At 42.5% G+C, this 13,008-nt stretch overlaps 2 protein-coding genes across 2 annotated transcripts; both read right to left on the bottom strand.

The window, feature by feature from the left end:
• Positions 1-5,852: 5,852 nt before the first annotated feature.
• Positions 5,853-7,127, bottom strand: LOC129589663 (uncharacterized). Its single transcript, XM_055484499.1, has 3 exons — positions 6,835-7,127; positions 6,311-6,685; positions 5,853-6,230 (listed from the first exon to the last, which is right to left on the bottom strand). The coding sequence occupies exons 1-3, from the start codon at positions 7,000-7,002 to the stop codon at positions 6,192-6,194; spliced, it is 582 nt and encodes a 193-aa protein (XP_055340474.1). The 5' UTR covers positions 7,003-7,127; the 3' UTR covers positions 5,853-6,191.
• Positions 7,128-11,651: 4,524 nt separating this feature from the next.
• On the bottom strand, positions 11,652-12,966 carry LOC129589661 (uncharacterized). Its single transcript, XM_055484496.1, has 3 exons — positions 12,658-12,966; positions 12,004-12,377; positions 11,652-11,939 (listed from the first exon to the last, which is right to left on the bottom strand). Exons 1-3 carry the CDS (start codon positions 12,823-12,825, stop codon positions 11,855-11,857), a joined length of 627 nt encoding a protein of 208 aa, XP_055340471.1. The 5' UTR covers positions 12,826-12,966; the 3' UTR covers positions 11,652-11,854.
• Positions 12,967-13,008: the final 42 nt, after the last annotated feature.

Here is a 13,008-nt window from a genome sequence, read left to right as displayed (position 1 = left end):
TAAACCGAGTGTCGCTGTGCTAGACGATCGAAGTAATTTAGTATTATAACATTTTGACATCCCGCTATTACGCAATGTCGGCTTAATGCAACCTGTTGTGCTAACCGGACAGAATAGCTGCTTAGAATAGGTTATATCGTCACTGGCATGTCATGAACCGCGTCATTGGTGACGGCGGTTATCGCGAGTTTATGGTGTTACTCGGTGTAATGTTGCTTCTGTATTTGAACAGTGCTTCCTGTTGCATAATCATATGGTGATAGTGGCACAGGAGAAAAAAGGAGGATTGGGCAGCACCACAACGCCCCAGAAAATCATCCAGATACTTTAACGCCAATCTAACCCACAGTCCCATTTTTTAAATTTTAACGTCACGGGAAATAATAGCGCCCATAGCTGGTTCGGGTTGCGAATTCTTTAAGCGCATTATAACAGTCTTATCGTAGGTAGTTAATAATATCGAGCATTGAAAAACATGGACTAAAAAATCGAAGTACAACAAAATCGCAATAATAATGAGGATGATTACAAAATTTCAGTTTTTCACTTACGCATGTCCTCTTTTCAATTTTCCTCTTACGACTATGACCTTTACAGTTTTGCGGTTGTCTAATAAGACCGTACTAAGAAGAATTTTTAAGCTTGAGCTGAGAACTGTTGTCCATATTTCCTCTCTGATGATTGGATTGCTCTCGGTGCCCACCTGTTCCTTCTCTGCAGAGACAGCAAAGTGCATGTATACATAACACTAGAGAACTAGCACTTTTTGTAGCATTTCCCCTTGTGCTGATTCTTACATTTCATTTGATGTGACGGTTATTGTTTACAGAATTTTCCCTTTGCAATTAAACTAACTGCGAGTTTTTATTACCCTTTCGGGCTATCGAATATGCACTGTCATGCTGTATCCTGGCAGATACGTCCAATTTATCCAAATATTAGCTACCATCCCCTAAATCATTCCAAAGCGAATTATACATGCCTGATGGTTCCCTGGTCACAGGCCCACAGCTGTTACAAGCACAACCTTCACATTGGCCGACGACGATGGATCGACCGTTCTTAATGACTCTATTGACGCCGTGGACAGTGGTCTTAAAAATATCCGGATACGGTGGTTTTCGTCTACCGTTTGGAACTAATGGGATGAGCCAGTGCATAGTCGGAGCGCTAAGATTATTCTGGGCCATTATTCTGCTTTTCGTCATGTGGGCTGACGCCGGCTTTTCGATGTACATAATCCTATGTTCAGGACAGATCACTCGCGATGACCTCATCCCTATGGGCATCGAGTTATCCACACAAGTGGCACGCTGTATGGGACCGACCTATCTGATGCTGACGTTTTCCCGCTGGACAAAGATCACGGAAGACATCCATCTCATATGCTCGTCGTACTGGACTGCAAAGAAACGTTTTTTGCTCATAATTTTCGTGACACTGCTTTCGGGAGCAGGTACCTTATTAACCGCTTACACAGGATACAGCGCTTTTATTTTCTTTCCAACCGTGACGAATCGCTCGTGGGATGTGCTGGTCATTATGTGCGACAGCAGTGCCGTGTGTGGGAACTGGAAAAGCCGGCTGGTCGAAGGAACGTCGATTTTCATGGCGATTTGCTCGGTTGTTAGCGTCGTCGGCGCGTATACGGCTTACTGTTTCCTGTCGGTCATCTGTATAGTTTTTGGAGTTTGTTTTGCCAGTATTATCGGACAAATGCAGCTGGATTATAGTGGCGGTACTCAGACCGTGGGTCAGCATGTTAAGAAATACCGGGTGATTGAAAAACTGGTGCGTCGTCTGGATGTATCAGTATCGTTCGCTACGCTGGTTCTCTACGTGGGGCAAGTTTTCGAACTGCTGAATTTGATTAGGCCCCGGAAACCGTTCGAATACCAAATTACACCAGAAGAATATGGTGTCCACGTCGCCGAGCATGTTTTTGTCCTTCTGGTGAACGCATTTGCACATCTCTTTCTATATGATCAGGTCAGTGAACAAATAAATGCTTAACACATTATTTATTAATGAAATTGGCAAGTGTAATTCAACACAATTAATAATTGCTTAATCATAAATCAAAAATGCACAGAAAGAAATTTTCATTAGTTATTAGCGAATTAAAAATATTTGGTATTTATTTCCACGATATAAATAACGCAGACCACTACTGCTGAAGACGAATTATTTTCATAAATACCGTAATCAAAATTTACGACAACAAGTGGTAAGAAAGGCTTATGTATGCAGGCTAAAAAAATAGTCCCACTTTTGCACGAGCTACTGGCCGATGCTACCGATCTACGGTTTGACCAGCGGTGCCGAATTACCGGCCAGCTTAACCATTGGTCGTCCAGCTGCATGGGATTTACGCTCTGGAGTACGGTTGTAGTGAATCGTGAATTTATGGCGTCAGTAAGTAGTTATTGGCATATGATATTGGTGACCTGTGTGCGACCTGGTCACCGTTTGCGATTCGTTTCAGTTGTTTGGCATTCTTGTGACATACGCTCTTGTCCTGGAGGAACTGGTCGATGCAGACATGAATGTTTCGCGACAAATCAGCAATGGTACCTGCATAAAGCGGTTTTGGGACAGCCCCTGCCTGCAGCAGATATGCGACAACGTGACACGAATCTCTGGTTTTATTTGACTTTTTGGTCATTCCATATGTACTCGTACAATTCAACAGACGCCGTAAAATCTGGTTATTTTCTGATTCGTCGCATTTGCACGTACGAATAAACCGATAAACGCGTTGCATTTGCGCTACATATGAAGCATAATTTGTCGCATTTTTTAAAAGAGAAAATAATTTTTGATGAAACGCTGCATCGTGCATTCACCGCTTTCACGCTCTGCAACAAGGTGAGATATCTCAGATGAACTTTTTCCCCGCACAGTCATCGCAAGCGTAAAAGTTTAAGTCAGTTTATAATATGGTTTTTATTATTCAAACGTTGCAGTTACTGTAATTACCAATGTACTGACACTTCGATACCCTTTTAAGTGATGTTGCCAAGACGTTCGACACATACTTTATGCCGTAACAGTACACGGCATGTTTGGACGAGGATATACCGCCGTTGGCACGCAAATGGTAGGAGTACGCGTCATCGGTGACGGCAGAGTTCATAGGCCTGGCGTGCTAATCGCCTTACAGATACTCATATAATATTTGCGGCTGGTTAAAAAGCTTATTCATGTGGTCACAGCTGGAGGAAAACCCACCAGCAATACCAGCGACTTTGCAGCCTTGGATAAACGCAATATTACCCCAGCTGCAGGCAACACGATTACTCCGAGCTCTTAATTACTTTTCCCTTTTATAGTTCCCTGTCATTTGAGCTAACTGTTGCGGTGATACCAGGCTAGCTCATGGGATTTCCTTCTGTGCACTGAAAAACTGTTGCTCTCATTGCTTTCCGCTCAGAGGTGCTCCCGGTGGCCCATGATTATATTGCTCACAGAAAACGAAGCACTGAAGAGATCCTTGTTGGTGAAACACTTCCGCTTCGTACATGACTATAATAATCTTGCTGTCCCAGTTTTCTGAACGAATAAATCCTTCGATTTTCACTGTAGAGGCAGCTGTTCTACTACGTAGGTCATGAAGCCACACTTTTCAATTTTTATGTAGCCGCGACCTTTTTGGATAACAGACATGGCTTCTTTCGCTAACAACACCTCCGTCGGCTCCCACAGTTCGAAGAGCAGTGGTATCCCTCCGGATTTGCAGATCGTTGTTATCTTTATGAGCTTGCTAGCCATCGGCACTGCCGTGTACAACGGATTAATTGTAACGGCATTCTGTAGATACCGCAAACTCATCACCCCCTTTAATCTGTACATCCTTAATCTGTCGATGATGGACATTCTGGTCGCCATCACCGTCATGCCGGGGTACATTCTACGCTCGTTAAATATGCCGCTGTCACCATCACTCTGCTGGGCCGTGCTGTATCTCAATGACTTTGTTCTGGTTGGACAGTGCCAAGGCATGCTGCTTCTCAGCCTGAACCGATTATGGTCACTGATATTTCCCGTGGCGTATAAAAACACGGCAACCGTGCGGTTTACGATCTGTGTCTGCAGTGGTTGGCTGATTTTCTGGGGCGTTGTCGTACTACCGTATAGGATTATTGATAGGAGTTATTCAAAAAAGAGTGATTTTGCTCCTTGTCATTCAAATTATGCCGCTCAGCGCGCCTATGCAACACTTATCGAGCTTGGTGGCTTTGACGCACCGGTTGTGCTAGCGCTAATTATTTACAGTTATATCTTTTTTCAACTGTTTCGCAGAAGAATTCGGAAGCGTCGAAGAACGGGATTTCTGGCCACGAGCATGATTTCGCGCACTGGTAAGAATTCCCCTGGAACGGAATATTTACAATAATTATGCAACACAGTTTAACTAATAAGCCAGTTATATATGACAAATTGCAGTTAAAGATCTTGACTGACTTGACAAACCGCTTATTATTAGGCATAAATCAGTAGCGCAAGTGCTGCACTACAGATATGTCATTTTGCCCGCTATTTGCACCTCGTATTATATTGACATGCTATGCGGAAGTCGGACCGCGACAACCGCACTAGATGACCAAACCTACTCAATCGGTAGAGTGGGAATATATATGCTCTGGACTCCGTAAGTGGTACTACTGCCTACTTCCGCTAGGTACGAGCGGATTGCTGTGCCTAACGAAAGTTACCGAAACCGAAACACTCAGGAACTTCCCAAATGTTTAATCACCAAACAGAACAGAACAGAACGAGATATGAACTTCCTTCTAACCTAGAGTCACACGACCTTTCAGCTAGAAACAAGCTCACAGATTTAGTTGAAGTTAGAAACTTCAGACTGATTAGTTAGACAAGAATCGTGGATGCAATTAGCGATCAAATGCGTTACATGAGAACAGCAAATCGTAGGTAACAGAACAGACAACACGTACGTCCTAACACGTACGTAAGTAATACGCGCAATCTATGCATAGCGAGTTAATATATAGCAGGGACTCTTAACGGTATACTGCATAAATTGAGCTTCGCAAGAAAACAGGAAAATATTGCACTTACAGAGTATCTCAGTACCTTGCCAGTATGTCTGGTGACTGCAACTAAATTATTAAATAATAATAATTTAAGTGCAGTCACCAGGTGACGGTTCTTGTCGTTTCCGTTGCAGACAATTACCCAACTGCAAGTATGAACCCACCGGAAACGTGGGACTCTATGGGCCACTCGAGACCGGCACCTCGATCCGCACCGGTGCGCGATGATGTCAAGCATCTGCAGCTGTTTGGATTGCTGGCTGTCTGTGTGTTGGTGTGCTACATGCCCCTTTCAATATATTATCTGTTGTCGGATTTAATTGAAGGCTTTTATTATCCGGCTGTTCGGCATGCTCTAAGTTGCATTCAGTATTCCGCGTGCATTTTAAATCCGCTGATTTATCATGCTAATCTGGGAGAGTTGCAGACGAGCCTGCGGAAAATGTTCAAGCGAAGTTGATATATTTTTTTTTAATAAATGAGTGGAGTATACCGCAACGTGCATCCGCTGTTACAGTCTGTAGTACAAATCGAAAATAAATAAGACCTGTTTACCTTGTTCACTGAAATACACTGATTTGGTTTTGTGTTGTTTTTCAACTGGTTGATTGTATTATATAAAAAAAGTGTATTCCCATGTTTTCTTGTTGAAATATATGTATGTAATTGAAAGCCTTTTTGTTTGTACCCAAGATATTATACCGAGCGCTTATCGCACGTATTAATATTATTAAATAACAATAAGTATATATGCTCTGTATATATATAGTAGTTGAACTTAATAAAAAATACCATTGTTGATTTTACGAATAATTCAGTTTTTATACAGGACGTAAATAATTCTGTGATAATTAATAAACCGCTTGTCTTTGCTTGGCTGAATGCTGACGATAACTGATGACACATTCCATCGGCATTCCGCAAAAGAAGGCATTAATTATTTGTAGTGTAGTCTTTTCTTGCGCAAGCATATGCGCTGTAGTACGAAAAAAAGTATAAGTAAAATTCAAAAGTTCTTAGTTTGACGATCACGTGTATAAGATTTAAGCTAGGAACAACTGTAGGCGGCTGAAGCAGCTAGAAAGCAAGTAATCAAGCTTCAAGCAGTCGTTGTCTTCTGTTTAGCATGTTCCTTTAAATGACAGTGCAGGTGTTGCTATCCTGATAACACACCTGCAAAAAATTAAATTCCGACCATAAAAAATGGTTCCCCGAATACATTGTGATTTTTATTGGCCATTATGGGCAGTTACCTTCACATCTTTATATCCGGTGGTGTAAGACGATGAAGTTGTACCGGGTGACACCGAGAAGCGTAGCATCTGGCAGCAATTACCGCTAACGTTTCCGGCGGAATCCTCTGAGACCGTGTTAGTTTGAGCGCCGCATGGCAGATTGCCGTTATTCCCAGCACCGTAAATACCAACTTTGCCGGTATTGCATTCACCGGCCAATGTGTTCAGATTGCTGACAAAAACACTGGCCTCGTTGCCGGACAGGACAGCCGGCGAGTAGATACCCTTATTGGCGTTGACGGCGGCGCCGTTGGGTGCTCCCTGACCAGCGGTCGGCGATGCGTTGGACGGTAAATCCCAGACGAGTGTCTGTCCGCTTGGGGCATTGGTTACCTGTGAATATGCTAACAGTTAGTTGATCCTTCAAAATTGATTAACAATTAAGAGATTAAAAAATACAAATAAACATGATAGCGTCATAAATTGCCAGAAAAAAATCACATTTTGATAATATTCAGCAAATAAAAAAGTAATGAACTCACAACAAAGGAGAGCTGCGGGTAATACGACAAATAAGACCCGCCGGGATTTGTGCCGGGAGGAAATCCGGCACACACTTTGACACTGCTCGGTCCCGCAATCGTCAGCGGCGTGAGCGCGGCCGTAAAGGTCAGGCAAGCCAGGCTGAATGCAGCGGTGGCGAGGATCATTTTTGAAAAGAACAACGGCAAATAACCGAACAGTATTTACTGCAGAGTTAAATAATGCGCACAGCATAACGGCATCATTCACTTGTCCTTTTATATTTATATTCCACAACCCTGGACCGCTCCATGGCAGCCGTTGTACGCCCGTTTTTGCATATACTTGCCTTTCAGTCACTCAGTGATTCTATTATTTTGATTTACTAGAAAATGCTTGAGCACGTGACAAAATTCGCTATGCCAATACTAACTTCTGAGAAAAGTACTTGAAAAATCTGATTGGCTCATAAACTTTGATATGCTAAGCAGAAATATATCATTATGGAGGACCCTCGATCTCTTGAGTGCCAAGTATGACTGCAAATAAAAAAGCTTTACCGGGAATTCCGGTTGCCTAAAAGTCCTTGAACGAATCTAGGCAAGTATCCTCTGTCAGCGCATATCTGGTTATGCCGTAAATGCGAGGCTGGCTATAGTAATAGACTCGCACAAAATACTGGTAGCAGTGCGTGATAGCGGAATACGCAATAATAATGTGATAAAGTGCAGCCGTCTTTTCACAACACTCAGCAATATTAATGTAGCAAGTACTTATTAATGTAGCCACAGGTCGGCTCAGTCATTCAATTGATTGTGAGCGTTTTGCGCTAAACTGGCAAAATCGTTCGGCCTGATATCAGTCCGGTAGCATTTCTGGGTTAAACTGCGGCAGCAATTATTTGATGTACGACAGTATAATCGGCTTAAACGTCCGGAGAAATAATTGCCTGCCAGACACTTACTTTAAAATCGTCAAAATAAGATTCAAAAAACGCCCGGGATCGATCCTACTCGCCAGGTTTTTTTTGTTTGTATTTCGCGACAACTTGATTCAGGACCGAAATCTTATCCAAACATTATACCCGGTTTCGATTCAGGCCAAGGTGTCGATTGGACTTGTGAGCCGACCGGATAATTATGCCGGTAACAAAAGACCACGATTTTCGCTTCTGCCTAAACCGGCTTAGAAACCTGCAAAACGATGCTTTGTAGGCCCCGTGCCTTATAATGTAGCCATGTAGCCAGCAACTTGTCCCCAATACTTGATGGTATTAGTTGGGTCTTGTGCATAAAGTGGCAGGAACCGGTTTAAAAGAATTTGAATGTTAATAACGAATGTATGTAATGGAAAAAATTCGGCACAGCTTTCCGTGCAGGACGTGACCTAGGAATCTGGATAACAACATCATCCAGATATTTGGAGGTGGGCGTAGGAGCAGATCATTGTTCAGAACAGAGATGCTTGCTCTAACGATTGTGTTTGGTTGGTCATCTACATAGTAGTACGGGAGTCGTTGTGCGACTTCCGTATGGCATGTGGGTAACATCTGTATTTAATTATTTCGTCGAAACATGGTCGGTACGGCGCAATAGCGCAAAAACACGGATTTCTTATCAAAATCAGTCCATGATTCTGTCAACCTCGGAAACCCTCCTTTTGGCTGTGCAGATAATGTTTATCAGGTACTGTAGCCGCTAGATGAAATGGCACCACAGAGTCTGGTGTACGGATAACGACGCACACGCTGCTCGATGTTCTACGTAACGTGTGCGATATCTGGCAGGTAGCAGGCTACGGCCGGATCTAAACGTGGTGCCATTTCATATAGCTGCTACAGTAATTACAACCACTACCAGAAAAAAACTCAAAATCCCACCGTCTGTAAGGTATCAGATTTAAATTAAAAAAGTGCAAGTGCACTGGGCAGGACTGGAGAGTTCCAGTATTACTGGCCAGAAGTGACAGGCCTACCGGGCCGGTGACCTACCGGGCTCTGTGCACCAGACAGTAGTGCCAGCGCGGGCACTGGTTCCCTAACGGGCTTTGTGCACTGGACAGTAATGACAACTCAACCGCTCAACCACCGGACTCTTTGCACGGACAGTAGTGGTAAATGGTAATTCGGTCTCTCTCGTTTAAGGTTTACAAAAAAAATCAGTAGGAAAATTCTAGATGGAGCTTTGTAGTTTGTACTGCATTACTGTGCTACACTCAGTACACTGGCAGTAAATGCAGTTACAACTGCATACGGCATGTTTCTTATGTAGCCGCGCCCAGAGGCGTCTGCTACTGCATCAGGGTGGCCCCTGCCAAGTTACTCAGTAGAAGTGGCCCAAAAGCCAGAAAAATCTAAGTACATATGCGCAGGACTGCATACATATCTGTACAGATCTGTAATAAGAGCTACTATTATTACGACCATACATCTGTATTTCGTTAGGCGTGGGTAGGTACACACTAATGCTTTGCCATAAGAAGGTCATGATCACTCAGGATCTCATAACCTTTGATCGTAATTTGAAGACTGCACACACTGCATACAGATTACAGACTCTCCACTCAACAATATCAAATCTGCACACACTGCATACAGATCTGCCAAGATCAAGCCCAAAACTCAGAGTCTCAGACTAATCAACACAATCAGAATCGCTGATAGGATTAGCGATCAGAATTCAGAAGCTTCGGATAAGAACAGGTAAATCGTACGTGGACTACGGCGTACGTACAAAATATGGGCATACTACGCTTAAAGCGTCATTACTCTAATAAATATTTATTCGAAATCAAACAAAGTGGCCTTGGACCACAAGAAATGCGGAGGCGAAGCCGAGATTGTTTTTTGTATATACATATGTGTATGAGTGTTTGGCTTTTTATTAGTTTTTAACACCGTCAAAAAACTTCTAACACTCGTAATTTCGACAAGATCGGCCATGGTATCAGAAAATAACTTCTTTAAGTTCTTCAAACATGCCGAAGCAAGTGCTGTTTGAAATGTTTAAGTATTACCAATCAATTTTAACGAATTATAGTACTCCTATACATCAAATAATGCGTTATGTGTAATTTCCACCGTTATGTGACTGCTTTGTGCAGATAATGCCCACCGCACACACAATTGCAAAGTTTGGAAATTTTGCAACCCGAAAACGTATGTTGTTGTGAGATCGATCATCTTTGGCTGCACACGATGACCCACGGCGACCGCTAATGTTGAGTCTATTGTACCAGTTAGATATGACAGGAGTGTCCGAATTCCAGGAATCCGGTGATTCGAGATCAACCATGAGGCTTCTGAAGTAGTTTGGGAGTAAGTAATATAATTTAATGACACACAGATGGAAAAGTTCTGTAAAATGGAATTGCTCGTCAGTACGATACATCAAAACAATCCCATTTCCGGACTACGAGTGCACAGCATACAATAGACGCCGGTCTGTTCCTTACCGCCACAAAGAGATGCCGAGTAGCGTAAATGAAAATCATATGCCAGCCCTGCACAACGATATCCTGATGTTTGCTTTTGTGCATGAACCTGAAGAACAGCTTCCTCGGGTAGAGAATTGCTTAAGTATGACAATGTTCATCACTGTTTGCTTACAATTGTTAGCTTCTGAGTCTGATCAGGTCTCGGAAACCATCTGACTACCGAATGCACCGACAGTTATGGGGTGCATACGAGTATACGACAGAGCATGTTACTGTTCTTTTCGTAAACGCATTAGCATATCTCCTTCCACGTAATCAGGTCAATAAACAGTTCTCAATAATTTACTAATTAAGGTTTATTCAATAAATTATCAACTGCTTAAAAATATTAAATGTATAAAAAATGCAGATTGATACTTATTAAATAATTATCGTAACCAAAATCTGTTAACGACTGAAACTGTTAAAGAAGGTTGGATTGTGCAGGCTGAAAAGATACAATAGCTCCGCTTTTGTAACGAATTACTGGGCGATGCCGTCGATTTGCGGTTTAATCAGCGGTGCAGAATTACCAAACAACTTAATCGTTGGTCGTCCAGCAGTCCAGCTGCGTGAAATTTGCGCTCTGGACCAAGGTTGTGGTGAATCTTTAACTTATAGTCTCGGGATCAAGATTTTTCACATAATTTCTGTGACATTTCTGTGACATGATTAGATGTACTTATAACGTCCGTGGTCAGAGAAACCATTTTTTGAAACGCTGCACGTACCTACCGCTTAAACTCAGAAACGAGCTGGGAAATCTTTGAACGTTTGTTTCAGATTGTCACGAGCCGATTACTGTTTCCATAATTTATGAATTGCAAATTGCTGTTAATTGCAGTTCAGCAAAACAGCCTTCGGCAAAACAATCTACACAAAATACTGCAGATCGGCGAATAACGCAACTTATGCAGCAACAAGTGACCCCCATGAGATCACATTTTGACCCGATTACCGTAGTACTGTATATTGGAAAATGATCAATTTACTGACATTTTGATCGCATTTTGATCAATGAGTCGCGTCATTGGTGACGGCAGAGATCGCTAAATTGTGAGATAATCATTCCAATCTTATTTTCTCGGAATATACAAACGTAATTCGAAAGTCCTTTAATTTGTATCCAAGATGTTCGTATTGTTTGCTAAACTGAGTGCATATCACAAATCGCAAATACCGCCATAATTTCACATAATGCGATTTGGTTAATATACATAATTAATATTTACTTTACAGATATTACTTGCGAGTACGCTGTAATTTGAGTTTGATCATGCAACATATAAACAGATGATCACCGATGCGCCTTCTATAGGTATTTGCTTGGTTGAGTGCTGATAGAAATACACTATACAGAGTAGATAGCTGATTTAATGTCCCATCGGCATTTTGGTAAAAAAAGCTTTCGGTTCTTTGTAAATTGTAACGTAACATTTTGATGCATAGGCATTTCCGCTGCGATATCAGTAACTAAACCGCAAAGCCGGTTAATAGGTCGTGGTTTAACGATTTCGAACACGAATTAAAACTTTTAAGCAGCTGATGCAGATAGCACGCAAACAGCTACAGTTTTAGGCAATCCTTGGTTTCTGCGTATGAGGCATGGGTTTTAAATAACGGTGCAGGTGTTGCTGTCCTCATAACAGACCTGCAAAATATTAAGGCCGTAGAATTAGCTTCTCGAACACGTTGTGACTTGTGATCGCCGTTACCTTGACGTCTTTGTATCCGGTGCTGTAAGCGGATGAAGCTGTGCCAGGTGACACCGAGAAGCGCAGCATCTGGCAGCAATTTCCTCTAACGTTTCCGGCGGAATCACGGATACCTTGTTGACTTTGGTGGGACACGGCAGATCACCGTTATTCCCCGCGCCATAGATACCGACTCTGCTGGTACTGTTCCCACCGGCCAACGAGTTCATATTGCTGATGAAAACACTGGCTTCGTTGCCGGACAATACAGCCGGCGAATTGATGCCCTTGTTGGCGTTGACGGCGGTGCCGCTGGGTGCTCCCTCGCCAGCGACCGGCGACGCGTTGGACGGTAAATCCCAGATGAGTGGCACTCCGCTTGGGGCATTCGTTACCTGTAAATATGTCAACAATTTGCTAATCGCAAAGGAATGGCCAACATTTGAAAATACTAGAAAAATCTGAATGCGTTTGCGTTATAAAAAATTATAAATAAGAATGCACATTTCCATACTGAGCAACAAACAGAAACCAGAAAACTTCTACCAGAAATAACTTTTAACCAGAACTACCAGAAACTACCAGAAACTAACTAACTACCAGAACTACCAGAAATAACTGGAAACTACCAGAAATAACTTTTATCTACACTTTTGCATTCAAAACAGAACTTACGTTAAATGTCAGCTGCGGGTAATACGAAATCGAAGCGCCGCTGGGATTTGCGCCGGGAGGGAATCCGGCACACACTTTAACACTGCTCGGTCCCACAATAGTTAAGTTCGTGAGCGCTTTCGTAAAGGTAAGGAAAGCCAAGCTGAATGCAGCGGTAGTGAGGATCATTTTTGAGAAAAACGACGGCGAATAAGAGAATAATCTTTCCTCTAATATTGAATAATACGCATAGCGTGTATAACGGGATGATGCAACTGCCCTTTTTATATTCCTTTTTTACAACCCTGGGCTGCTCACGTGCAGCATTTATTTTGCATAGGCTGGCTTTTTGATTATTCAGTGCTTCCATTT

The sequence above is a fragment of the Paramacrobiotus metropolitanus genome, unplaced genomic scaffold, assembly GCF_019649055.1.
Source record: "Paramacrobiotus metropolitanus isolate TYO unplaced genomic scaffold, Prichtersi_v1.0 Parri_scaffold0000036, whole genome shotgun sequence".
NCBI lineage: Eukaryota > Metazoa > Tardigrada > Eutardigrada > Parachela > Macrobiotidae > Paramacrobiotus > Paramacrobiotus metropolitanus.
The sequence above is the reverse complement of the archived record's forward strand: the minus strand, read 5'-3'. Positions and strand labels throughout refer to the sequence as shown.

Excerpts from the sequence above, each read along its gene's own strand:
- LOC129589661 (XM_055484496.1), bottom strand. The coding sequence starts at position 12,825 with ATGATCCTCACTACCGCTGCATTCAGCTTGGCTTTCCTTACCTTTACG. Across the intron at positions 12,378-12,657 it reads ACCCGCAGCTGACATTTAAC|GTAACGAATGCCCCAAGCGG; the intron begins GTAAGTTCTGTT and ends ACATATTTACAG. Across the intron at positions 11,940-12,003 it reads CCGGATACAAAGACGTCAAG|GTCTGTTATGAGGACAGCAA; the intron begins GTAACGGCGATC and ends AATATTTTGCAG.
- LOC129589663 (XM_055484499.1), bottom strand. The coding sequence starts at position 7,002 with ATGATCCTCGCCACCGCTGCATTCAGCCTGGCTTGCCTGACCTTTACG. Across the intron at positions 6,686-6,834 it reads ACCCGCAGCTCTCCTTTGTT|GTAACCAATGCCCCAAGCGG; the intron begins GTGAGTTCATTA and ends GCATATTCACAG. Across the intron at positions 6,231-6,310 it reads CCGGATATAAAGATGTGAAG|GTGTGTTATCAGGATAGCAA; the intron begins GTAACTGCCCAT and ends AATTTTTTGCAG.